We start from the raw sequence: 26,629 nt of genomic DNA, 5'->3' as shown, positions 1-26,629 counted from the left end.
GGAAGGGTCAGAGGTAGAGAGGGAGGGAAGGTGATAGGGCGGAAAGAGGCAAGGGGAGTAAAGGAGAAGGAGGTCGGAAAGAGAAGAAAGAGACGGAGGAAAGATGAGAAGGACTAGGGAGAGAGTAGGAGGGGTGGGAAAGGGTTAGAGAAAGGATAAGGCGGTGAGAAGAGGGGAAGTAGGGGGGATAGAGGGGAAGAAGGAGGAGTGTGGAGAAGAAGGGGGTGGGGAGGAGATAGCGGAAAGGGGGGTAGAGGAAGAGAGAGTGGACAAAGAAAAGGGAAAGATTAGTTGCTTGTTTTTTGTATGTTTTTTGTATGTTGTTAGAAGGAAAAGGAAACAGCGGCAAGGAGACGGTGCAAAGCGAGAGAGAGAAGAAAAGAACAGAAAGGAAGAAGAGAGAAAAGATGACAGGAAGAGTGGATGAAGGAAGACAGAAGGATAGGAGAAGAAGGAAGGGGGAAAAGGGGAAGGGAGGAGAGGTAGTAAAAATGTGAGGCCGCATAATGGTCAGGTTAGAAAGGGGTGAAATTGTAGAAAGGGGAAGGGGACGAAGGAGAGGAAAGGAGAAAAATGTGTACTAGTTAGTGTTGTATGTAGGTAGGAATAGAAAAGAAGAATGTAAAGGGTTTGGCGGTTCCGTGCAAACGCCACGGCAATCCTCTAGGGGCAACCGTAATAAATGGAATGGAATGGAAATACGGCGGCATAGCTAAAAATTTATAAAAATATTAAATTTTATTAATTAATATTAAAAATTGTACATGTGGAAAATATTGTTTTATTTGTAAAAAGGCGTTATGTATAAAATCATTAATAACGTACATATTATATAGACAAAAATATAGCATATATAAATACAAAAATAAAATTGATCTTGAAATCACACCTCTGCTTATAAAAGAAATTAATCATATTGCATAACGTTTCCTCTACAAATAAAACAATTTTTGTAAAACAATTATTTTTATATTTAATTGTTTACAGTGCTATATAGCTTATGAATAATTTCGTGATTGATCGATTTCTTAATTGCACTGCTTCGAATTAATTATTGGGAATAATTTACGAAACAGACCTTGACTTATATAAAATAGAAATTTTATTTCTGGAATGTACCGAACCATACGGGTCCGTAACTTGCGTACATCTGGCTCTTCTCTGAGCGCTCGCGATCTCTTCCTTACGACCGAAACGCCATCTACTCAGATCAAGTCTGAGCTACGAGTATCGCACCTAAACTCAATAAGCGCGCGAAATGTGAACTTAAAATAAACTCAATCTCCTTACAAATCAGACATGCCGCCCGCCTTGACAAATATCACATATTTTCAACTAGAGTGTGGTTACAATTGGTATAGTTAAATAATCTCACACTAAACATAAACTCAAAACAGAAAAAAAAAAAAAAAAAAATGTAAACTTCATATAATTACAATATATTAATTATCGGATATGGGGACTATATTAGTAATCGCTCTTTTATAAAGTCCTTTTTTAGTTCGCAAAGTGACTGCCCGGATTTTTCCATCTAGACCGGGATGCACTTCGGTGATTCTTGCAAGCACCCATTGAAAGGGCATACTCTCAGTTTCCTTTAACATGACGAGTTGACCGACGAAGAATTTGAAGTTGTTGTCCGTTTTCCATTTGTTTCTTTGCTGACATGTTACTAGGTATTCCTTATGCCATCGTGACCATAATTGCTGCTTGAGCTGTTCGACGTGTTGCCAACGAGAAAGTCTGTTTTCTGGAATCTCCCGTAAATAGTCTTCTGGATAAGTTTGTAAGTTCTCCCCTATTAAAAAATGCCCTGGCGTTATCGCCTTTAAATCGTTCGGATTTTCTGATAAAGGGGTTAAAGGTCTAGAATTTAGTATAGCTTCCACTTGGGTTAAGACGGTTGTCATCTCTCCGACTGTAAGACAAGCTTCACCCAACGTGCATTTTAAAAGTAGCTTCATAGAGCGCACTGCTGATTCCCAGAGACCCCCGTAATGTGGTGATCTGGGAGGTATGAAGTGCCAATTCATTTGCTCTTTAGTTGCAAACTCTCGCACCGTTCTGTTAAAGTCTTTATCTTCTAATATTTGTTGTAGTGCACGATCGGCTCCTACGAAGTTTCTTCCATTATCCGAGTACATATTCTTTACCTTGCCTCTTCGCGCGATAAACCTTTTTAGAGCGGCTAAGAAGGACTCGGTTGTTAGGTCTTCTACTAATTCTATATGCACCGCCTTAGTGACCATACAAACAAATATAGCTACATATGCCTTGTACCTTTTGCTGTTTCGACGAATTCGATCACGTACGAAAAAAGGTCCGCAATAATCTACTCCGCAGTTACAAAAAGGTCGGCTGACGTTAACTCGGACCGCTGGTAACTCTCCCATCAATTGCCAACTGGATTTAGGATGAGCCTTACGGCATCTTACGCAGTTTCGTAAGATCTTCTTTATTTGATTTTTCGCGAATATTGGCCAGAATTCTTCTCTGATGGAGTTTAAAGTTGTTTGAGCACCAGCGTGGAAAAGCTTCTCATGATGATGTACAATTATTAATGTGGTGAAGTAATGCGATGCAGGAAGCAAAATAGGGTGTTTAACTTCTTCAGATAACGTTGCGTGCTTCAGTCTCCCTCCCACTCTTAATATTCCACTGATGTCCAAATATGGGTGGAGTGTTACTAATTTGGAAACTCGCTGAACCTTGTTGCTGTACTTTAATGCCTTTATGTCATCTTTAAATTCTTCTCTTTGTATTAGTTTGATCGTTAACACCTTTGCATTCTTGACTTCTTCAACCGTTATCGATCCCATTTTACGCCTTTCTTTTTCGCATCTTATATTATGAATAAATCTTAATACGTACGCAACTACTCGCAGTAACTTATTTAACGAAGAAAATTTACTATAACTAATAATCGCTTCATATTTTACAGCTGCTACTACTATCGCTTGTTTTCGCCTTTCCGGAGCATCCTCACATAATAATTCCTCACCCTCCGTTGGCCACGATTCTTTATTTTCCATCAACCATTGTGGTCCCTGCCACCAACTATTAGCCTGCATCAATCGCTCAGGAGTGGCCCCCCTGGATAGTAAATCGGCAGGGTTGTCTGTAGAACTTATATGTCGCCATTCGGAAGGCGAAGACTTATCATGGATATTGCTAACTCTATTAGCTACAAACGCTTGCCATTTTCTAGATGAAGAGCCTATCCAAGCCAATACTATTTTTGAATCTGTCCAATAAAATCTTTGTTGTATCTTTAAATTTAAACTATTTATTATCTTTTCCATCAAATTTACCAATAGCACTGATCCGCACAACTCTAATCGAGGCAAGGATAACGCTTTCATAGGTGCTACCCTTGATTTAGAGCAAAGCAAAGAAATTATTATACGACCCTGATAGTCTTGTTCTCGTAAATAGACGCAGGCTCCATACGCCTTTTTACTGGCGTCACAGAATCCGTGTATTTGTATTTGAGAATCCGTCTCCCCCAGAGTTACTAAGCTAGGTATTTTCAACTCGTTAAGTAAATTCAATTGTCGCCTTATTTGATCCCATGCTCTATGCAGATGCATAGGGACGGACTCATCCCATTCTACACCCGAACTCCATAACTCTTGCATTAATATTTTAGCTAACGTTACTACTGGCCCGACTAAACCTAGTGGATCGAATAATCGACATATTTGTGATAACACAACTCTTTTTGTTACACGAGTTTCGCAGTCCTTTAATGCTACTTTGTATTGAAATGTATCTTTGCTTGGACTCCAAAATATGCCTAATAATTTAGATTCCATATCCTTGCTAATGTCTACCTCTTCATTATCTGCGCGTATACCTTTATTCTGATCTATTATATTGGAATTCCATTTGTGTAACTCAAAACCCCCTTTAACCAACAATTCAGTTAATTCCCTTTGTAGCTCTATAATTTCGGACTTAGTGTTACTGCCAGTCAATAAGTCGTCCATATAAAAATCATTGCAAACTATCTTTGCAGCTTTAGGATAATTTCTCTTTTCAATCTCGGCTAATTGTTGCAAACATTTAGTAGCTAAGAACGAGGCAGGTTTTGTACCATAAGTTAACGTTAGTAATTCAAATTCCTCTATTTCTGATTCGGGAGTTTCTCGCCAGAGAATACTTTGTAACGCAATTTGATCTTTGTGTATTAATATTTGTCTGTACATTTTTGATATATCTGCGCACAGAACGTATTTATGACATCGAAACCGTATAATTAAAGTAAATAAATCCGACTGAATTACAGGACCTTTATATAAGGCATCGTTTAAACATTTCTTCTTTGAATACTGACTGGATGCATCGAATACTACTCTAGTTTTTGTAGTCGTACTACTTTCCTTTATCACTGCGTGATGTGGCAAGAAAACTCTTAACTTACTTTTATCATAATCGAGTACCTTTCTCATGTGCCCTAGCTGTAAATAATCTTGTATGAACTTTACATATTCTCCTTTGAGTTCTGGTTTCTTAATAAACTTTCGCTCTAATGATAAAAACCTCTTTAAAGCTACTTCTCTGGAGCCGTCCAAAAATTTTAATATTTCTTCTTTAACTAGTAATTTAACTATGAATCTATCGTTCACATGACGTTCGTGAGTCGCTTTAAAGTGTTCTTCACAATATTTTTCTTCGGGATCTAGATTATTAGTCTCTTGATAACCCTCGACCTCCCAAAATTAATGAATAGTCTCGTTCAATTCTTCCATTATACTTAAATTACAGCTGGTTATTTTCTTGGGTTCGGACCCCCCTGTTAGCCCGGATACTAGCCAACCTAATAGTGATTTTTGCAATACTGGCTTTCGTTTTCCTAACTTTATTTGCCCTACGCAAATTAACTCCCAAAAACTCTCCGCACCAATCAGCAAATCAATTTTACCCGGTATATTAAACTGTGGATCGGCTAACTGAATATTTTTTGGCATTTCCAAAACGGTAGTATCTACTAATACTGTCGGTAAATTCTGAGTGATTTTTGGAATAACTATGCATGGTAAATCTAAACCGTGGGTACCAAAACGAGAAGTTATCTTTAAATTTAAAGATTTCATAGCATGTGAAATATGTTGATTTATTCCCTTTATCTCTATCTTATCGTCAAACGTTTTCAACTTTAATCTTTTAGCAAACTCTTCAGTTACAAAGTTAGATTGCGATCTACTGTCTAATAGTACCCTGCCTTCTATGTATTGATTTTTATGATTTTTTACTCTAATTAAAGCAGTAGACAACAACACCTGCTTGGAATCTACTATTTCTTTTGATTGCAAGTGTGTGCATATAGTATTAACAGCTTTACTTGAAGTACTTTCTTGAGCTACATTTGATTTATTCGATTCTTCTTTAGTTTCTTTCGATAAATCACGATCTTCGTGTAACAAAGTGTTATGTTTTCTAGTACATTTTTTACAAGAGCCAGCTGAACAATCTTTTGCAAAGTGTTTCCCTTTAAAACAGTTCAAACATAATTTCAAGCCCATTACCTTATTCAAACGCTCCGCTACAGAAAGCTCCTTAAAATTTTTGCACTGGTAAATTTGATGGTCACCTTTGCAATGTAAACACTTAACATTTGTTAGTGCTGCGTGAGAAATCGCTACCTTCCCTCCATTTATTTGGCGTGAATTAACGTTTGGCGTTATGGACAGGCTCCTCCTAACCACTGCTTCCGACATCTGGCACCTTCGTGTAAGAAAATCAGTTAGTTCGCTAAATTTAGGTAATTGTTGGGCTTTTAAACTAGCTTCCCATTCTTTAATCGTTATATAATCTAATTTACTAGTAACTATATATACCAACAAGTCATCCCATGACGCCGTGGGACATTTTAATGCGGTTAATGCTCTCGTATGCTTTAAAGTACCATCTAATACGCTTCTTAACATGACGCTATTTTCCCTTTTTAACATAGGTAGTTCAAATATTGCTTTAATATGATTTTGAATCGCGAGACGCTCATTATCATATCTTTCTTTCAATCTAAGCCAAGCGTCCTTATAATGAGCTTCCGAAATCTCTAATGAAGCTATAGTTTCAGCCGCTTCACCTTTTACCGACGACTTTAAATAATGAAACTTTTGAATGTCGTTTAAAGAATTATTGGAATGTATTAACGAATTGAATGTGTTAAAGAACGAATGCCATTCTTCATATGCTCCTGAAAATACAGGTAAATCTATCTTAGGTAACCTTACGTGACTTTCATTTGTTCGCATTCTGATACCCTCCGGCGGGTCGACAGCTTGGTCTGGATAATTATTAGCTAAGACTGGTCTCACGCGATCTTTAATTATTCTCTCTCCTCTTAACTTTAAATTAATGTATTTTTCTTCATGAATTATTAGCTCTTCATCGGCTTGCTCATCTGTTAAAGTTTCATCGTAACTTACTAATTCGGTTAAACTCTTTTCAAATGATTTCCAACAATCCTCTAATTTATTTAATCGCAATTTTATCTCTTCGATATCGACCGTTACTGGATCTAAAGTATCTAAGAAAGTTTCTACTCGCGTGAAACCACTCTTAGCTATCCTCTTTCTCTGCTTGATTTTCTTTAAATCAATGTTTTGCGCCATTCTGAATTTCCTCTCGAAATGCCCGATTACAATATACTCAAGTATCTACGAGTACGTCTTGCCTCATATACCTAGGAACAAATTTAAATCAAATGCGCGCGAATAAACGATAAATATATGCGGACCTACTTTACTTATTGTAATATTTATTTTATCGACTAGTACTTGTTACTATTATATCATTTGTAAATACGTCTCGAATTGTTTCTTATCTGTTGAGTTGCGTATGCAGATTGAAAACATAACTTCTTGCGTGTTATTGTTGCGTCAACTTCCTTTTGTAATGGCCGTGTCCGGTGTCCGGTGTCCGGTGTAATAGTGACTTCCTTTATGCTGCTGCCCGATGGCGCCTTTCGTACTGCCAAAGATGGCCTCGTGAATGCTGTCCTCTTACGTCTTTCCTTGATGGGCTCGTCGTCGTCGTTGAATTCAGCGATAACTCACCGCTGATCTCGCAAGGCAACTGATTTCTTTGCTAGTGTAACTGGACTTACAGAGCTCGAATTCTCGTTCCGGCGGCTTTCCAATGTCGGTCGTCAGTCGTTCTAGCAAGTCAGCACGTGCTCTCTTTCTTTTTTCCCAACTCAATTTCTCTGGGATCCAGCTCGAAGGACCATGAATAATTTCGTGATTGATCGATTTCTTAATTGCACTGCTTCGAATTAATTATTGGGAATAATTTACGAAACAGACCTTGACTTATATAAAATAGAAATTTTATTTCTGGAATGTACCGAACCATACGGGTCCGTAACCTGCGTACATCTGGCTCTTCTCTGAGCGCTCGCGATCTCTTCCTTACGACGAAACGCCATCTACTCAGATCAAGTCTGAGCTACGAGTATCGCACCTAAACTCAATAAGCGCGCGAAATGTGAACTTAAAATAAACTCAATCTCCTTACAAATCGGACAGCTTATAAAGATACAGCGTTATAGAGTATTTTTACAAAATAGTCCCATTAAACGTTCATTTAATAGTAATTTATAATTGGCCAGTTTTAAACCTTTTTACTTCAAAAACTATTTGGAATCAAACATTTTTTTAATTTTTAAAAAACCTTTTTGCTATGGTATTTTCATTCGCGAATTTTGGGACAACCTCTGTATATGTATACAACAGTTAAAAAATCTATGCTGAATGTATAATCCAGAAACAAAATTAATACTTCTTTTATTAGTTTCATGATTTTAAAAAATTACTATATATATTATATACATGTATTACAAACTTTTATTACCTGTACTTTGCATTATACCAATAATTTCTATATGATCGCCTTTCTGAATATCCAGTGTACAATAATCTTCGTCCGTAAAATTCAATATACATATGTACTTCGAGTTTATATGTCCCATCTGTGATAGACCCACAGCCAATTAATTTATTTAATTTATTATTGTGCGTGGTTAAAAAATTTGTCTTCACGTATCCTTTTAAGACTGTAAAATAAACATTTAATAAAAAAAAGTAAAATAAAATTATATTTTATTATTAATAAAATTATAATTCAAAAATAGTTCTATATGTGTATAAGCTAATATATACAATAATCTATTAATGTTGGCACTTGATAATTTAATTTTTTAAATATATTCTTTATACATATTAATATATTACTATTTTGCATAATATAGTATTTAAAATATAATAATTACAATTGCAAAATATAATAATATAATTATTATTAAGGATTTATTATTTATAAAAAAATATTTGTTATAAAAAAATATATTCGAAAGTATTTTACAATGTTTGAATGTACTAATAAAACTTACTATTGTAATAAATAGATATTAATTATATGTTTATAAATGTTTATATATATGTTAATAATATAGAATTTATATATTAAATAATATATAATTTATGTGTTACATTATACTTTATTTATTTTGAACGATTATAAAAATATAATTCGAATGAATAATAAATTGAAAATGAAAAATTAAAAGGTATATGTATATAAAAGATATAAGAAAAAATACTCACTAATTCGATTTGTGGTATTGAGAACTTCACAAAGTTCAACCGGTTCAGGTTCTGAGTCCACTAATGTTATCGGATCAATTATTCCCAAATTGGAAACAATAGTGTTTGATTTAATTAGTAATTCGTATGACATATTGCCGTTATTAAATTGGGCCATTTTCGGTGGGCGTGCTTGAACACCATCCAAATGAATGATCTATATATAAAGAAAGGTATATATTATTTTTAAGAAGTGTCACAATATCTGTCCAAAACAAATGACGTACATTATACATACATGTAATTTTATATTTGAGTCATTAAATATGACTGATAATTTTATTTGCTTAATATTGTGGAGAAAGGATTAACATTTGTTTGAAAAACAAATAAAAAACAAGATAGTCGTTAATCATATTACTGTTAAAAGATTTACTTCTTCTAAGACAAATTTTGACTATCTTTTTACGACTTTAGGCAAATAAAATTGTTACTATCGTATTCAGCAACTTAAAAAGCATGATATAAAATTTAATATAATTTAATATAATATAAATATAAATATATATATACAGAATGTTTGGCAACAGCCTGGGACAAAATGTAAGAGAAGATTCTATATGATAAAATAAAACGAAAATAAGGAGTAAAAAAATTTCAATAAATTTTTCCTTTTTTAGTTTTATAAATGTTTAAAAATTTGTATAAAAGGCACCTGAATTACAGAAATCTGCCAATCTCGGACGTGCGTAAACTACGTTGGTATAATCGTTATCAAAATACACAATGACAGATAAATACAGAAGCTTACTTCGTAGCAGCTGACGTAAAATCTGTGATATTCGGCGTAGCAATATTTTTCTCCTTACATTCAAATATTGCCGCGCCGAATATCGCAGATTTCACGTCAGTTGCTACAAGGTAAGCTTCTGTACTTATGTGTAATGATGTATTTTGACAACATACTGACGTGTAGCCTACGCATGCCCAAGATTGGCAGATTTTCATACTCTTCAGGCATCTTTTATACAAATTTTCAAACATTTATAACTGAAACAGAAGGCTATCGAAAATGTTTTACTCTTCATTCATTTTCGTCTTATTTTATCATATAGAATCACCTCTTATATTTTGTCTTGGTTGTTGCCGAACACCCTGTATATACAATATATGTGTGTGTTATAATATAACATATATATATTTATATTATATCGAAGGCAAGAAAATTATGAAAAAATATTGCATGAAAGAATTAACAAATAAGAAATAATGAAGTACTTACATGATTTACCATTATATGGTGCTGTATGTAATCGACGTCATCATTCCATGCAACAATTTGAATTCGTTTCCTCTTTCCATTGTTCATATAAAATTTAAAAAATTTATATTGCTGTTTAGTGCCAACATATCTTGGAGACTCAATGCCATCCACATAGCTAATAATTTCTCTATTAAAAAATTTAATTATAGTAAATAGTAATATAATTGTATTATACACATATCTCTTTTATATTTTTACTATCATACTAAATAGATATCTTTAATCTATCAATATCTTTAATCTATTTTGCACATTCATATTTAAAAACTTTTGATGTAATATCTTAATACGATGTAATACAGATTTTCATAGATTAAATTGATTTAATTATTATAAATTTTTTCTATGATTTTTAAAACTTATATAATATAATATATGTTTTGATTGTTAAGACTCAGAGAATAATAAAGTTTACAAAATTATGATATGATACTTTAATATTAATATTAATCTGTAATTTAAATATTAAGTAATTCAATTAGTGATAATTAATAAAAATATTATAATATTATATATGTTTTTTAATTTTTATTATAATTAAAATATCTATATATAATACACTTACTTTTTATTATACATTTCAATCTTTCAATATGATATTTTAATGCGAAATATGTATAATTATAAATTATAATAAAATCTCTCTATAACAAACTTGTATGTGCATTAAAATCATAAAAATGTGCAATTAATAAGAAGAAAAATAATTGTTTATTTTTATTATGAATTTTAGGAAAGAAGAACAATTTTTATACTTACACCGTTGAATCGTACAATTGGACATTGTCGAGTACTTCGTTCGATGTTAGTATGCTATTAGTCGGTTGCGTTTAAATTGTCAGGTTCAATAAGTTTACTTATGGATTTATTATCTCCAGATGATCTTGATGAGTTTTCCATATATTATGTTATTTTGTTTCGATGTATTCTATCTTTATTCTCTAGAATGATTTGAATTTTTATTCTCTAGAATGATCTTTTGAACGCATTCTCGACCGCAGCCTGATGCGATTATTCGTTACTATGCATCATAAACAAAGATTCGTTACTATGTAACATAAACATAAAAGAAAATAAATAACGAGTCATTCCTGACAATTTCTGAATCCTTGAAGGAGCGCTAGGAGTTATTTTGCACGGTACGTAAAATATTTTATATATTTCTTTTCTCTCTCATTATTCCTTTCATTCTCTTTTATTCTATCATGTCCTATTTTCTTGTGTTTTAAATTAATAAATCGCTCAATGGAACACACACGCTCGCATCGAAATAATCATATTTTTCTATCATGTTGCATTGCATCTTTCTATTGTTTATTATTTATTTTTCAGATTAATTTTAATTGTCTTTCAATATAGAAAACTCATTAGGACCATCTGGAGATAACAAATTCACAAGTAAACTTATTGAACTTGACAATTTAAACGCAACCGACTAATAGCATACTAACATCGAACGAAGTACTCGACAATGTCCAATTGTACGATTCAACAGTGTAAGTAGGTATACTATGCCGGTTCTAACCCATGGGGCTCCGAGGGGGTGCGGGGCGCGGGGGGTTCTCCATTGCGAGGGGTATGACGTCACGCGGGGCGGGGGTATCTCGATGGTGCGGGGGCTGACGTCACGCGGGTGGAGAGGATGTTTCGACAAAGGAGGGGGAGTTTTCTGAGTGCAATATTTGTAGATGGTATCTTTACGACTTTCTTAGACATTTTCCCAAAAAAGGTATAGAACAAGCGCCGATGATTGACAATTTTGTACCCTCGTTAGTATAATTTTATTACGGAAGCGCCGATGTCCGGCTGCTCGAACTTGTCAACGGAGCGTTCTAGAATCCATAAAACTATGTTTTTTTTCATTTTATGGACAAAATGTCCATTAAATGTCCATAAAATCATTAGGATATTATGGAAAGGAATGAAGATTTTAGGGCCGACGCTGCGACGAACATGTCAAACGTTATTTATAGGTGCAAATGTAAAAGTGTTGACGTTCGGCAGCTTTGTACCCTCGCGGAAAATCTCCCATAAAAACGAGAGCGAAACATTTTTCTTAATATTTTTTAAGGAAGAATGCAACGTATCGGCGCCAACATTCGGCAGCTTGTGTCCTTACTCCCCTATCCATAAAACCAATATCTCGGGAAACTATCTTTTGAGATACGCCAAATGTTAGAAAAGGAGATTAGGTGAAATATATAAGGAGGATGAGAGCGCGTCAAACCATAGTACGATTTGAAAGCGCATAGATGCAGCGGTGAAAAAAGTTTAGTGGTTACTTTCTTGTATTAGAAGTGTTAGTGGTATAATAGTGAATAAAAGAAATAATGGAAAACATCGAGCAGAACGAACGCGACCTGTTGGAGCGGTCCCGCCAAGTCACCACCTTGGGTGAATATTTTGCATGGGCGCTGCGCTGCGAGGAATTTATCAAATTGCTCGAAGAAAACAGCCATAACAAGCGTCCGCGACTCTCGATTGGAAATAGACAATCTTTGGTGGCTAGAATCGCGCGACTCGAGGGTGCAAAAATTCGATTGCAGAAACAATTTATATCCAGTGATGGTGAATACAGTGGCGACAATAACGCGGAAAGACTAGTTTGACGAGAGATTGATACGGCGTTCGAGAGCCGCATCTTAACCGGTGCGGTAATAAACAATAATTACATCGAACCTCGTCAATTTCTCGAAGATGCCAGACATTGTGATCGAACACGTGCAGAAAGTGATGCAAAAACACATTAATGTAAAAGTGAACACCGTGTTTAATGGCGAGTTTGTGTCCGGTGATAAACGCGCCAACAAAAGTGTCAATACAAAAAACTATGAACTCTTTCGCACGTCCGATTTACACGAGTGGTACGAGCGCCGCGTTATCGAGCCCACGCTAGCATCGCTAGAAGAGTTTCAAGAACGCGATAGTGGTTGGGCGTTATCACAAATAATTAACTTGACTATAAATATAAACAAGTATAATTCAATGCGCGCGGGATGCCATATTAAATTACCGCGAGAAATTATGACGAAGAGAGCGGTAATTAATGTGCAATCCAGAGACAATGCGTGTTTCGCGTGATCAGTGGTGGCCGCTCTGTACCCCGCTGAAAGACATATGGAACGGGAATCTTCATATCCGCACTATACGACAGTGCTAAATTTACAAAACATTGAGTTTCCAGTGACCATAAATCAAATTAAAAAGTTTGAACATATAAACGATATCTCAATCAACGTCTACGGCATCGAGAGGAAGAAGGAACTATCAATTGTTCCGATACGACTCGCCGATCGGAAAAGAGAAAAACATGTGAATTTGGTATACGTGGAGGACGACAACGTTGGACATTTCGCATGCATCAAAAATCTATCCCGGCTTGTCAGCACGCAACTGAGCAAACATGATCACAAGAAATATATCTGCGATCGGTACGTATATTTATTGCAATAAAATTATATATTAAAATAATCGTAAATAAAATTGTAATTTTTATTTTACAGATGCTTGCACTTCTTTAATTTGAGCGAAAAATTGGAGACTCACATTGCGGACTGTCGAGAAATGAACGACTGCGCTATCCGGTTACCAAGTGATAAAGACAAGTGGCTCGGCTTCGACAACTACAATAGAAAGGAGCGACTTCCGTTTGTAGTGTACGCCGACTTGGAATGTGTACTGAGGAAGACACCGGAACACGTGTCATACGATCAACATCACGAGGTATTTAGCGTCGGGTACTACGTGCAATGTTCGTATGATAAAACATTATCCGCCTACCGATTTTATCGCGGCGTCGATTGTGTCGCGTGGTTCGCCAACAAACTCGAGGAATTAGCGCATCGCGTAAAGGGTATTTTGTCTGATAATGTCCCCATGACAAAATTAACGCAAGATGAACGGGAAAAATTTCATAGCGCCACGCAATGTCACATTTGCGAAAAACCGTTTGCGCTGGATGATACACGCGTACGCGATCATTGTCATCTGACCGGGCGATACAGAGGTCCCGCACACTCAAACTGTAATCTAAATTACAAAGACTCTTATGTCATTCCTATAGTTTTCCACAATTTATCCGGCTACGACGCACATTTCATTATCGGGGATATAGCTACAGCGTTTGAAGGGAGCATTGAATTACTTCCGATAACGAAAGAAAAATATATTTCATTTACAAAGACTGTCAATAGTACCGAGGACAAAGATCGGAAAACTTGCGTAAAATTACGATTCATCGATTCATACAAATTTCTCAGTGCTAGTCTTGACAAATTAGCATCTTTTTTAAACAAAGATAAACTCAAAATTTTATGTTCCAATTTTTCCACATTATCCGCTCACAATTTCGAATTATTGACGCGAAAAGGTGTCTTTCCGTATGAGTACATTGACTGCGTGGACAGGCTGCAGGACACGCGTTTACCACCGCGCGAATCATTTTATAGTTCCTTGACCAGTGACACTGTATCCGAGAGCGATTATACGCACGCCGAGAACGTCTGGAATCGATTCTCCCTTCGAACTCTAGGCGAATATAGCGATCTATATTTAAAAACTGATGTCTTGTTGTTGGCAGATATATTTGAAAACTTTCGCGACACTTGCATCGCGAGTTACGGACTCGACCCTGCGTATTATTATACTCTTCCCGGTTTTACGTGGGACGCCATGTTAAAACATACAAATATAACATTCGAATTGCTTACCGATATCGACATGGTCATGTTTATCGAACGGGGTATACGCGGTGGTTTAAGTCAATGTTCCAATAGATACGCCCATGCTAATAACAAGTACATGCAATCGTACGACTCATCGAAACCATCGTCGTACCTTATGTATTTCGATGTAAATAATTTGTATGGATGGGCAATGTGTCAACCGTTGCCTTACGCCGATTTTCGATGGGTCGATGACATATCTAATTTTGACATATCATCTATCAAGCTCGATTCGCCTATAGGCTATATCCTCGAAGTAGATTTAGAATATCCGCAACATCTTCACGACATGCACACTGACCTACCGTTTTGCCCGACACGCGATAAACCTCCAGGCAAGCGGCAGGACAAGCTACTCGCAACGCTATATGACAAGAAGCGTTACGTCATACACTACCGCAACCTGCAGCAATGTATACGACATGGTCTTCGTATCGTAAAGATACATCGTATACTACAATTCGCTCAATCCACATGGCTCCGCGATTACATCGAACTAAATACTAAATTTAGAACACAAGCGAAAAATGATTTTGAGAAAAATTTGTATAAACTGATGAACAACGCGGTATTCGGTAAAACTATGGAAAACGTTCGAAATCATGTGGATGTAAAATTATTGACAAAGTGGGACGGACGATATGGTGCGGAGGCGATGATCGCGAAACCAAATTTCCATAGAAGGAGCGTCTTTGCTGAAAACCTAAACGCCATTGAATTACGTAAACTTGAAGTAAAATTGTACAAACCAATCTATGTCGGTATGTGCATACTCGACATCTCCAAAACATGTTTATATGAATTTCATCATGAATACATGTCACCGCTGTATCGTGACAGATGCCGGGTAATGTACACCGACACAGACAGCCTAATATATCACATTGAATGTGAAGACGTGTATGAGAATATGAAGCGTGACATAAACAAATTTGATACAAGCGATTACACTGTGGATAATGCGTATGGTATGCCGCTCGTGAATAAAAAGATACCGGGTCTTATGAAGGACGAAAATAACGGCGCGATAATGACGGAATTTGTAGGGCTTAGAGCAAAAATGTACGCTTTGCGAGTGGATGGCAAGAAGGACACTAAAAAAGCAAAAGATATTAAAAGTAACGTTGTAGCGCGTAGTATTACATTCGACGATTATACGCGGTGTTTGAATGAAGAGATTGAAATGACACGTAGTCAGTCATGTATAAGATCGAAATTGCATGAAGTATACACAATTCGCGAGACGAAAATTTCTCTAAGTCCGTACGATGACAAGCGGTATATCATACCTGATTCGACCGACACATTACCATGGGGACATTACCAGATACCCTTATAAAATATAATGTAATATAATGTATGTGTGATATAATGTTATGTAACATATGTGTATGTATTTCATATATTGGAACAGAAAGGATGTATTAATAAAGATCTTATATATTTTTATATATTTCAAATACTTTTATATGTTGTACACATTATATATTTTTAAATTTTTGAGTAATTAATAAATACAGTTGGTATGAATTAAATTGTATTATCCTTATGTATCCAAGAGTTGTGCGAATTGTCAAATCCCAACCATTTTACGTAAACCTCGTCACCCCTCCTGCGCAGTACTTTCTCCACGAGATATACGTCCGGATAATTCGCGCTATGCAACTCGTGCTCGTAAAACGCTCCAGCGACAGATGTTTTGCGATAGTCCTCGAGTAGATAGGTTACGGGATTAGTACGCTGCACTTTAACAATTTTAAACACTTCGGTTGTCCAATTTGGTGTGTAACCCTTCTCAAAAAGTTTCTTGTACTTACTAACGCGTACCGGGTCACCTACTTTAAACTGTGCCGGAGCAGCAATCTTTATGTTACTATATACCGTTTTTAAAAGTTTATCAGCGATCGTGGGGGTGACGTCGACGGGTCGCATGCCGATCGTTTGATGCTTGCGCGCGTTGTAATCCGATACGAGTTCCGACAACGCGTCGATCCACTTGTAAGTTCCGTTCAGCGTAAACATCTTCCACATGTCGTTCTTCAGCGTGCGATTGAATCGCTCGACGACCGATGCCTTCAATACCGAATATGTAGAATAGTGATTGATGTTATGTTTCCGTATAAGCCGTTGCACGTCGGCGTTATAAAATTCTTTCCCCATATCGGTTTGCATGTTTCTCGGGCATCTCTTGCTATCTCGAATTATCTTGGCGATAGCGTCAGCCGTCTCGCTTCCACCTTTACTCTTGAGTGGAATGGCCCACGCATGCTTGCTCAACACATCGATGACAGTGAGTATGTAGTGGTAACCTCTGTTGAAACGAGAGTACGGACGCATCTCAACGATGTCAGCTTGCCACAGGTCATCGTATCCCCGCACTATGACGTGTCTTCGGGGAAAATTTTTCCTTGCCGGCGCGTGCAGTTTGTTCACCAACTGCCGTTTCTCCAAACTATGTTGTTTCATCGCTTCGTCGGTTTTCCTCGATCACCGTTTGTCACTCGTTTTATGATTCATTTTCGTTTGTCGTTCTTCAATAGCCGTTCTTGAGCCGTTCCTGACCCGTTCGTAGCCGTTCCTGACCCGTTCGTAGCCGTTTCTGACCCGTTCTTGAGCCGTTCATAGCCGTTCCTGATACGTTCCTGACCCGTTCTTGAGCCGTTCGTAGCCGTTCCTGACCCGTTCTTGAACCGTTCTTGAGCCGTTCGTAGCCGTTCTTGAGCCGTTCTTGCGTTGTTTACTTCCGTTCTTGACCCATTCGAAAATCGTTCTTGATTCGTTCGCTGCCTTGTTCACAGTCGTTTCTAACCCGTTCGTAGCCTTTCCTGACCCGTTCGCAGCCGTTACTGACCCGTTCGCAGCCCTGCTTGAGTTGTTTGTAGCCTTGCATGTAACCGTTAATGACTTGTTCATATCCTCGTTCGCAGCCTTGCTTGAGTTGTTGGTAGCCTCGTTCGCAGCTGTTGCTAGGCCGTTCACTACCACTGCCACTCATTGTAGTTAGATAATAGTTCGATAATCCTTCGTATCTGTTCGATAATTGTTCGTAGCCGTTCGATAACCCTTCGTAGATGTTCGATAACCGTTCGATAGCCGCTCCTAACCCGTTCACTGCTGCTCATTCAGGTTGATAGCCGTTTCTGAGTTAGCGTTAGCCGCGCGTTGAAGTTCGTTTATCACAATCTGTATTGCCCGCACATCCTTCTCGAACAAAGTCAGCTTCTGATCTGATTCTTTCTGTTGATTCATCAATCTTTTAACGCAGGATTCCACATACAGTTTGTTGACGGCATCGGTGTCAGCCTCAGGTTGCGCTACACGACGAATCTTCCGCGACCTTGCGTCATAGTCCGTAACGACGCGACACAGAGCGTTTTCGTGCACATAACTTTTCACCAATCTATTCCAAGAACCGCTTGTGCCGGTTGCATCATTTCTTGGTTCGAATAATCCAAATTTGTTGATAGAAATTTTTTTTCCGATACGAGTGACGCTGATCGACTGATTAGATTTGTCGAGACACCATTTAATTTATAATAATGCCTGCTTTGCGAAGTTCCTCGATGAACGACAGGATCTCATTGTCGTGAGCGTTGTGGCCAGCTCGGCGCGAAGCGTCCATCAATCGTACCCGATCCACTAGCTCGTTGGGGTCATCCCAGTGTATGTAATCGATCTTATTGTCGGTTAGTGCCATCGCGTAAGACATGAATACTCCCTTTCCAGATTTTTTCTTTTCAATCGATATCAATGGTGCGATTATACTTGTTTGTACTTGTATCCCCTGTTGCTTCGTAATTGGCCTTGTGTGTCATAATTGCGTTTATGCGCGTTCGTCGCCAATAATATGCTCTTGTATTTATGCATATCATCCTCCGTGTAAGTGTCATCATCGGGAATTCTCTTGAAGATCAACTCGTATAATCCTGGTGTACCAATGTACCTCACTTTGTCTATAATTATAGAGTCATATTTGTCAATGTCGAATCGTTTGTTACCGAGACGCATTTCATCCTTGTCGAAATAGACACCGTACACGTGATCGATTTTCCTTTCTTTGTCGCCACCGAGGAGAGTGCTCATGTACTCTTGTCCCAGTGGTCCCAAGTGCTTTCGCAACATTTCTTGACCTTCCAGCGTTTGTAATTTGTTTCGAACAAACGAAGTTTCGAGCGTGCTGCCCGAGGTTTCGAAAACATTTTCGTTTGCGAGTGTTTCGGTTATCATAGGTTGTACGATTCTCGTTGTCGCGAACGGTGTAGAGGTTATCATCGGATCATCGTAAAGCATCCGATGTACGCGGTGTAGATGAGCGATTCGGGTTTGACCGTTTCCTCTTTTTCGGTGTCGCATCATACTTCTCCTCTTCCTTCTCCTCCTCCTCCTCCTTGTACCGCTTGATGGGTACGATTTTAATCTTTGCGGTACTTTCCAGCTCGTTTTTCACCGCGATCGAGTTATCGACAATCTTTTGTAGCGGCTCAATAATAGGTCTAAAATGGGTCTTGACCGCGATATCGTCATCGATCTTACCGGTCTTCAAAGCGCGATGTTTCTTGCGAATTGATTCACTCGTTTTCGCAATCTCCTTCGCTATCTTTTCACGCTCGCGAATATTATCTCTCAGCCATGTCGGTAGAGTGTCGAACGCTCGTGTTTCACCTCTCCCGACAGAACATCGACAACGACTAATTGTTTTGCGGTATCGCGAACACGTTAAATCCGTTTCTGTATCGGCCGTTCGTAAGCGAGCTATCCTTATCTATCACTAGAAATCCATACTTTTGCTGCCAACAAGTACGACATAATTCACTGAAATCCTCGTATGACATGTCGGTATTCACGTGGTCATTGTACACATGTTTCAAGTTGGTACCGTCCTGTTTAAACAAGATTAGCAGGTTTGCGTTGTCGCGTATAAGATGTTTCGGTATTCTTGCGTATGTTTGACAGAGATAGAAGCAGTCGACGTTCGAGTGGCGTCCCATTGAAAAGTATTCTCTTATCGTATTTTGTTTGTCGCACGCCACGTCATCGAAAACGAAAATCGAGTTTGGACATGCTTCGCTCGGTGGAATAACGTCACTGTTATTGGAGAATGTAAAATAGCCGATTTCATCGATCGACCTCAACAAATTCTCCAGATACCGATATTTTGGCTGTTGCAGCGACTTTGAGTACACGTACACGTTTTCAAAGCGGACGCCGTGCGGGCTTTCTATCAAACTAATCAACACGTTAGTTTTACCGCAATTCAAGGGGCCGCAAACGATCGCGCGTATAGTAGTCAGCAGTATCGTACTACGTATCTCCGCGTTGTCCCCCATCGACCGTAATCTGGCGTCGTAATTCGTCACGCGTATCGCGAAAGGTTGTCGCACGAAATTCATTTTCACACTTCTGACTGGATCGAACGTCTGCCTATTTATAGCTGCGCGGAACCGCGAATTGCTCAGTAACGAAGAAATGTTTGTCTTGCTATCAAGTCCTTACGATATTTGTAATTTGAGCGCCGAACAGCTACAATTTGTGTCGAAAACAGTTCTATTGCGAATGTGCGGCAATTACGTCCACTGCGTGTGGGACAAGCTTCCGGAACATATAAAGGCGGATTTGGAGGTTCAAACCTATCGCCGCTGTTTCGAACATTACAATCGACCGTGGCAGCGAACGCACATTGACGGTCCAGCGCCGATGATAAAAGATTGCAGCGAATGTCAACGAAAATAGGTAGAGGCCTATTAAATCTCGCGATAAACGCACTTCCGATCGAATTCCATATCCCCGGCTATCAGTTTTGCGGTCCGGGCACGCGACTACAAAAGCGATTAGCCAGAGGCGATCGAGGTATCAACCCATTAGACGCGGCGTGCCATGAACACGATATAACGTACTCTCGAAGCAACGATCTCATCGAGAGACACGCGGCAGATAGGATACTCTCTAAGGAAGCGCAAACTCGCATCGTTGCGAGAGATTCGACTCTCGGTGAGAGAGCCGCCGCCACAGCTGTTTGGGCAGCGATGAAAGCCAAGACGAAGTTCGGTATGGGCCTGACGACGACAAAGACGAAGACGAAGAAAAAGATGGCGAAGGAACGAATACTTCCGGTAGCGAAACGTGGGGGTGTATTACCGATTCTACCAATGTTGGGCGCGCTCGGATCTCTGGTCGGTGGAGCGGCTGGTGTAGCAAAGATGGTGAACGACGGAAAAGCTGCACAACGTCAGTTACAAGAGATGCTACGTCACAATCGCGCCATGAAAGGTCACGGATTGTATCTCGCTCCATACAAACACGGACGAGGAGTTTCAACGAGAAAAAGGGGGGAAAAAACGTCAAAGAGACGCTAAAAATGCCACAGGGCGTAACTACCAACATACAATTGCTACAACTGGCAAAACGTATGCACATTCCGTATTTTAGAGGTGTTTTCATGCGTGATTCATTACCGATCGGTGGTATATATCGAAACGAGAGCGGTATTGTAAATTTGGATAACGCTAACGGATTGGGTACTCATTGGGTAGCGTATGCAAAGAGGGAGGATCGCGCTATATATTTTGACAGTTTCGGCAATCTTCGACCGCCGAATGATTTGGTGCGATATTTAAATGTGACAAAGATACAATACAATTACACACCTGTTCAAACTTACAATCAAAGCATCTGTGGACAATTGTGGTTACAGTTTCTCCGAGCGGTCGATGCACGTGAATTTAAAGACTGACATTGCGCTATTTAACTCAGTATTCGTTTAACAGTTTTGTCAACATGTCTATGACATTCACACTGGGAAGTGTTCTCGCGGTAAACTACTTTCCCGCCGTAGATTTGAGCGACGATGAATACGAGCTAGGTCTAGCGGATTTTGAGACTTATCATACGATATCGAATTCCTCGAATAATAAATTTTACTTTGGCAAAGATGACGCGGAAATTACGATTCCCGAGGGATCGTACGAGCTGCAAGCGATACATGAGTTTTTGAAACATGCAATTTTACGAAAACGTCCGCGACACGCTGTTCGTGGCGATGATAAAAAACACGCTGACACCACGCATATTCGGACGAATGACGACGGTGATTTTGAAGATGGAGAATATCCGATAGTGCTCCGCGCTAATTATAATACGATGAGGAGCGAGATCAAATGCGCCTACAGAATGAATTTTAGCAAGCCTAACAACATTGGATCGCTGCTGGGATTCTCGAACCGTATACTGCAGCCGTGAAAATGGTACAAGTCGGACATGCCGATTAATATTATCAACGTGAACATTATCCGCGTAGAATGTAATGTGACGGCGGGCGCGTACAGCAACGGCAAACTCGTTCATACGATACATGAATTTTCACCGAGGGTACCACCAGGATATAAGATATCGGAAACACCGGCGCACATCATTTACCTGCCGATCATCGTGCGGAGCATTACGGATTTAACGTTACGCGTTGTCGACCAGGACAGACGATTGCTCGATTTTCGAGGAGAAGAAATCACCATTAGATTGCACGTATGACGACGACAGCGATAACGTACGTGTGCGGCGTATGAGATGCTCGTGTTGAACGGATCGAAAGACACGAGAGATAACACAATCTTTACGGAGCCAGCGACAACAACATCGACATTCGCTAATATCCAATCATCCGGTTGCACTAAGAAAAAGAAACTGAACGCATCAAACGTTGCGTTTTTGCAATCTTTGGGATTCGCGGTGCGAAACATCTGAACAATGACCGACATCCTCAACATCGGAGACGAGCCAATCTTCGACGATCGCATCGTCAAGATCGAGACTCACACGTACAACCTGTTCGCTAACAAAACATTCGGACACAGTGATGAGATAAGAATACCCATACAACAACAGGATCTGTATACGTTGCCGTATGAGAGTTTCCTATACATCGAGGGAGAACTAAAGATAAATAAACCAGCCGAAGGATCTGCTGTGATACTGGGAAATAATTGTGTCGCATTCATGTTCGATGAGATTCGATACGAACTCGATGGCGTGGAGATTGATCGCAACAGAAACGTGGGAATAACAAGTTTGCTCAAAAACTATGTAACGATATCATCCGATAGAAGCGTGATTATGAGAAACGCCGGCTGGACTGATCCGACTACTGCGAATGGAAACTTCAATTTTTGCGTACCGCTCTACATGTTATTGGGATTTTGCGAGGATTACAGACGAGTGGTGATTAACGCCGCTAATTAACGCCGATAAAGAATCGGCCGCCCGCCATCGGACGCATGGAGGACATCGGTGTATGTGACGGCGCATCAGCTGGCGGGCCCTCGGGATCCAGAAGCGGTGCCGGATGTTAGCCAGCGTGGACTGGACCCCTCCGTGCAACGTGCGGTGACAAGCGTCGATCACCAGGCAGGTCAGGTGAGACTCAGCTGGCAATATGATAGGATGACGCTGATCCGCGTCGAGAAGCGAATGTTTTAGGCGGCCCCCCACTCGCAGGATGCCTTCAGCGTCGATCGTCGGAGTTAGCTTGCGGAGCGGACTGCGACCCGGCAAGGACTCCCTGGCGCGGATGACCTTCAGCTCCGAGTGGAAGCTCAGCCGCTGTGCCACTCGGATCCAGTGTGCCAACGCCGCCTCCAATTCCCCTGGACTCAGGAACGTGGGCGCGGCCTGTCCGCTAGCTGTTCGAAGGTGGTGACCTCGCCAGCGCCAAAGCCAGGCCGAGACACGAAGCAGGCGGCGGAGGCTTGAGAAGCGTAAGAACTCGTCCGGCTCTCGCTCCTGGGTGACCGCGAGGCATCGAGGTGGTCGTCGTTCTGGCAGGTCCTCGTCGTCGATGGATCCAGGGTCCGCTGGCCAGGCATCTCGGGTTTCCCGGAGGTAGCACGGACCTCGCCACCACAGCGGATGTCCTACCAGTTCGCTCGGTGAGATCCCTCGGGAAGCGCAGTCAGCAGGATTTTCTCGGCCAGGTACGTGGCGCCAGGTTGCATCCGGATTTGCTCGCTAAATCTCGCTGACTCGGTTTGCTATGTATGTGCTCCACTTTGCAGGATGCCCACGCATCCAACCGAGAGTGACCGTGGAGTCAGTCCAGAGGTGCACCGCTGAAGATGACAGATCCAGTAGGCCTCGGACATGCTCGGCCAGATTAGCTAATAAGGCTGCGGCGCAGAGCTCCAGGCGAGGAAGCGAGACGCGTTTCAGCGGCGCGACCTTTGTCCGAGCGGCGACCAGGTTGATGGTGGAAGCGGCGCCGCTGGTCCGCAGGTAGACGACGGCGGCATAGGCTAGCTCCGAGGCGTCCGAGAATCCATGGAGCTCCAAGGTATCCGCGGGGATGCCGCAGCCGAACCAGTGCGGCAATCGGACCTCCTCTAACATCGGCAGCTCTTCTTCCAGTTTGATCCAGGCGGCGGCTTCTTTGTCGGCCAGCGGGGCGTCCCAATCTAGATGCTGGAGCCACGCTGCTTGCACCAGGAGCTTGGCTCGGACGATGATCAGCGCCAGCCAGCCCAACGGGTCGAAGAGTCGTGCCGTTTGCGACAAGACAGACCTCTTCGTCGGGATAGTATGCGGGACCCGCTGTATGACTAGCGCGAAGTCGTCGCTTACAGGGTTCCACCGCAGGCCCAGGACGGAGTGCTCTGCCGACGGGAGCTGCGCATTGCTGATTTGCTGTAACCGATGTTCGATTGGGACGTCTTCCAGGAGCGCTTCGTGATTGGCGCCCATTTGCGCAGAGGAAAGCCGCCCGCCATGCAGAGCGCCGACACCTGATCTGCTAGCTGCCGGCCGGTCACCAAGTCGTCCGCCCCGCTGAGTATGTCGTCCATATAGACGTTTCGTCTTAGCGTGTTGGCCGCGAGCGGGAATCTCGATTCCTCGTCGTCGGCGAGTTGGCGGAGTACGCGTATTGCGAGATACGGTGCGCTCGCCAACCCGTATGTGACTGTGTTAAGATGATAGTCTACAGTCGGTTTCTCTCCCCACAGGATGCGCTGGAGGTCCCGGTCCGCAGGATGTACCAAGATTTGGCGGTACATCTTCTCCACATCGGCGACGAAGACGAAGCGATAGCGGCGCCACCGAGTGAGGATGTCCGCCAGCGCCGGCAGTAGGTTAGGCCTGACATGCAGACAGGCGTTGAGAGACGCACCTTCCATGGTGCGGGACGAGCCGTTGAACACCACTCGGATCTTGGCGTCGGGTCCGGAGCCTCGCAGGACGCCGTGGTGTGGAAGATAGCATGTCGGTGCTCCTGGAGTCGACGGCGAGGAGGTGACCGGCGCCATGTGTCCGAGCGCGGCGTAGTCATCCATGAAGGCGCGGTACCGGTTCCCGAAGTCGTTGTCGCGCGTGAACCGACGCGCCATGACCTCCAAGAGACGATGCGCGGCTCATCGAGTGTGGGTCAAGTCGGGCAGCTCGCGACGAACGGGCAGGCGCACTTGATAGCGCCCGTCGGCCAGTCTCTCGCACGTACGCGAGAAATGCTCTTCGGACGCCGCTTCATCGGAGGTCAGCGGCATTGGTGCGCGTGGAGGCTCCTCCGCCTCCCAGAAACGGCGCACTAACTCACTGAGGTCGGCGTCAGTGGAACACTGCAGCGCCGAAACCGGGGTCGCGACGTGACCGGCTCCGGTAGTACCCATCAGCACCCAGCCGAAGCGAGTTCGCTGGGCACCGGGTTCGCGAGGCGGTCCGCGTAGGAGTTCCGGCAAGGCGAGGTCCAGGTACACGTCTGCACCGAGTAGGAGTTCCACGGGGTCCTGACGACGGTAGTCAGGATCCGCGAGTTCGAGGCCGTCGAGGTGAGGCCACGCACGAATCTCACTCTTCGACGGACCGCTGTAGACGGACAGTCGCGGTAACACAAGCGGCGAGATGGCGAGCGTGAAGTGCCCGTCGCGAGAGGTGACGGCGAGCGTGACCCGGCCGCGTAAGACGCCCGACTGGATGCCACCTACCCCGTAGATGGCCACAGCAGATGGAGTTCGCGGCAGGCGAAGCCGCTGCGCCAGCGACTCCGCGATCAGCGACGTCTCGGCCCCCGTATCCACGAGCGCCCGCACTACGTGGCGGGCTCCGACACGATCAGTCACTAACACACGAGCGGTCGCGAGTAACACGGGCCCGCATTCCGCGGGTGGGTGTTCGACAACGAGCACTGTCGCGGATGCACTGGGTGCACTGGCGGCTAACGAGGCGACGGCGAATGCCTCGTGCAAGGTCGTGTGGTGGCGGCCCGAACACTTACCGCATACCTTTGTGGAAGAGCAGGCTCCCAGAAGGTGTCGTCCGAGGCAGTTCCAACAACACTGGTGAGTACCTCTCGTTTTTCCTGAGCCGTCTTCTTTTTGTAAAGATCGCAGTAGGCGATAAAATGATCCTTTTTGCACAGAGGGCAACTGCGATTAGGATCGACCCCTTTTCCTCCCACGTGGTTGGCACGGACAGAGCGGCTGGTCTTCTCCGACGGCTTGGACGTCTTGCTGCGAGACTCTGCATCGACGGACAGAAGTACATCCTGTGTCATTAGTTGCTCCTGGAGGAACTCACGAAGCGTCTCGTACGAGGGAGGATCGGATGATCTGCCGAGTGAGCTTTCCCATTCACGCCTGGTCTCGCTGTCCAGAAGCTCGACTACAAGGTGTACGAAGAGGTCGGTGCAGTTGTTAATTGGCCTGTCAATACCCTCCAGAGCGCCAACGGTCGTGAGGACGCAATGAAAAATCCGGCGGAGTCCGGCGGCTGAGGGGGTCTTCATCCGCTGCAGCGAGGTGAATGCGTTCAGGTAAGCCCTCACCAAGAGTCGCTTGTTCTCGAAATGAGAGATCAGCATGTCCCAAGCACGTTCGAAGTTGTCCTCCGTGGTGGGTAAGTTTTTGATAAGGTGTTCTGCATCACCCTTCACGCTTGTCTTCAGGTACTGAAGCTGATCGACCTTGGACAAGGATGGTTCCTCAATCACCATCGAACGGAACAGATCTCGGAAC

At 41.8% G+C, this 26,629-nt stretch overlaps 3 protein-coding genes and 3 pseudogenes across 3 annotated transcripts; 3 read left to right on the top strand and 3 right to left on the bottom strand.

Annotated features, from left to right (window-relative positions):
• Positions 1–1,442: 1,442 nt before the first annotated feature.
• LOC145933813 (uncharacterized) lies at positions 1,443–4,208 on the bottom strand. Its single transcript, XM_083033810.1, has one exon. The coding sequence runs from the start codon at positions 4,206–4,208 to the stop codon at positions 1,443–1,445; it is 2,766 nt and encodes a 921-aa protein (XP_082889936.1).
• Positions 4,209–4,721: 513 nt separating this feature from the next.
• Positions 4,722–6,620, bottom strand: LOC145933812 (uncharacterized). Its single transcript, XM_083033809.1, has one exon. It carries the CDS (start codon positions 6,618–6,620, stop codon positions 4,722–4,724), a length of 1,899 nt encoding a protein of 632 aa, XP_082889935.1.
• Positions 6,621–7,843: 1,223 nt separating this feature from the next.
• On the bottom strand, positions 7,844–11,193 carry LOC145933796 (uncharacterized; annotated as a pseudogene).
• An 11-nt stretch (positions 11,194–11,204) lies between these two features.
• The window catches only part of LOC145933795 (uncharacterized), a 21,454-nt pseudogene continuing 6,029 nt past the window's right edge, over positions 11,205–26,629 (top strand).
• LOC145934585 (uncharacterized) lies at positions 12,645–14,042 on the top strand (annotated as a pseudogene).
• LOC145934358 (uncharacterized) lies at positions 15,403–15,978 on the top strand. Its single transcript, XM_083034716.1, has one exon. The coding sequence runs from the start codon at positions 15,403–15,405 to the stop codon at positions 15,976–15,978; it is 576 nt and encodes a 191-aa protein (XP_082890842.1).

Source organism: Prenolepis imparis, unplaced genomic scaffold (genome assembly GCF_030444845.1).
Source record: "Prenolepis imparis isolate NDT839.2.m4 unplaced genomic scaffold, iyPreImpa1.0 SCAF_3, whole genome shotgun sequence".
NCBI classification, from domain to species: Eukaryota; Metazoa; Arthropoda; class Insecta; order Hymenoptera; family Formicidae; genus Prenolepis; species Prenolepis imparis.
This window is presented reverse-complemented; position numbering and strand designations above follow the sequence as displayed.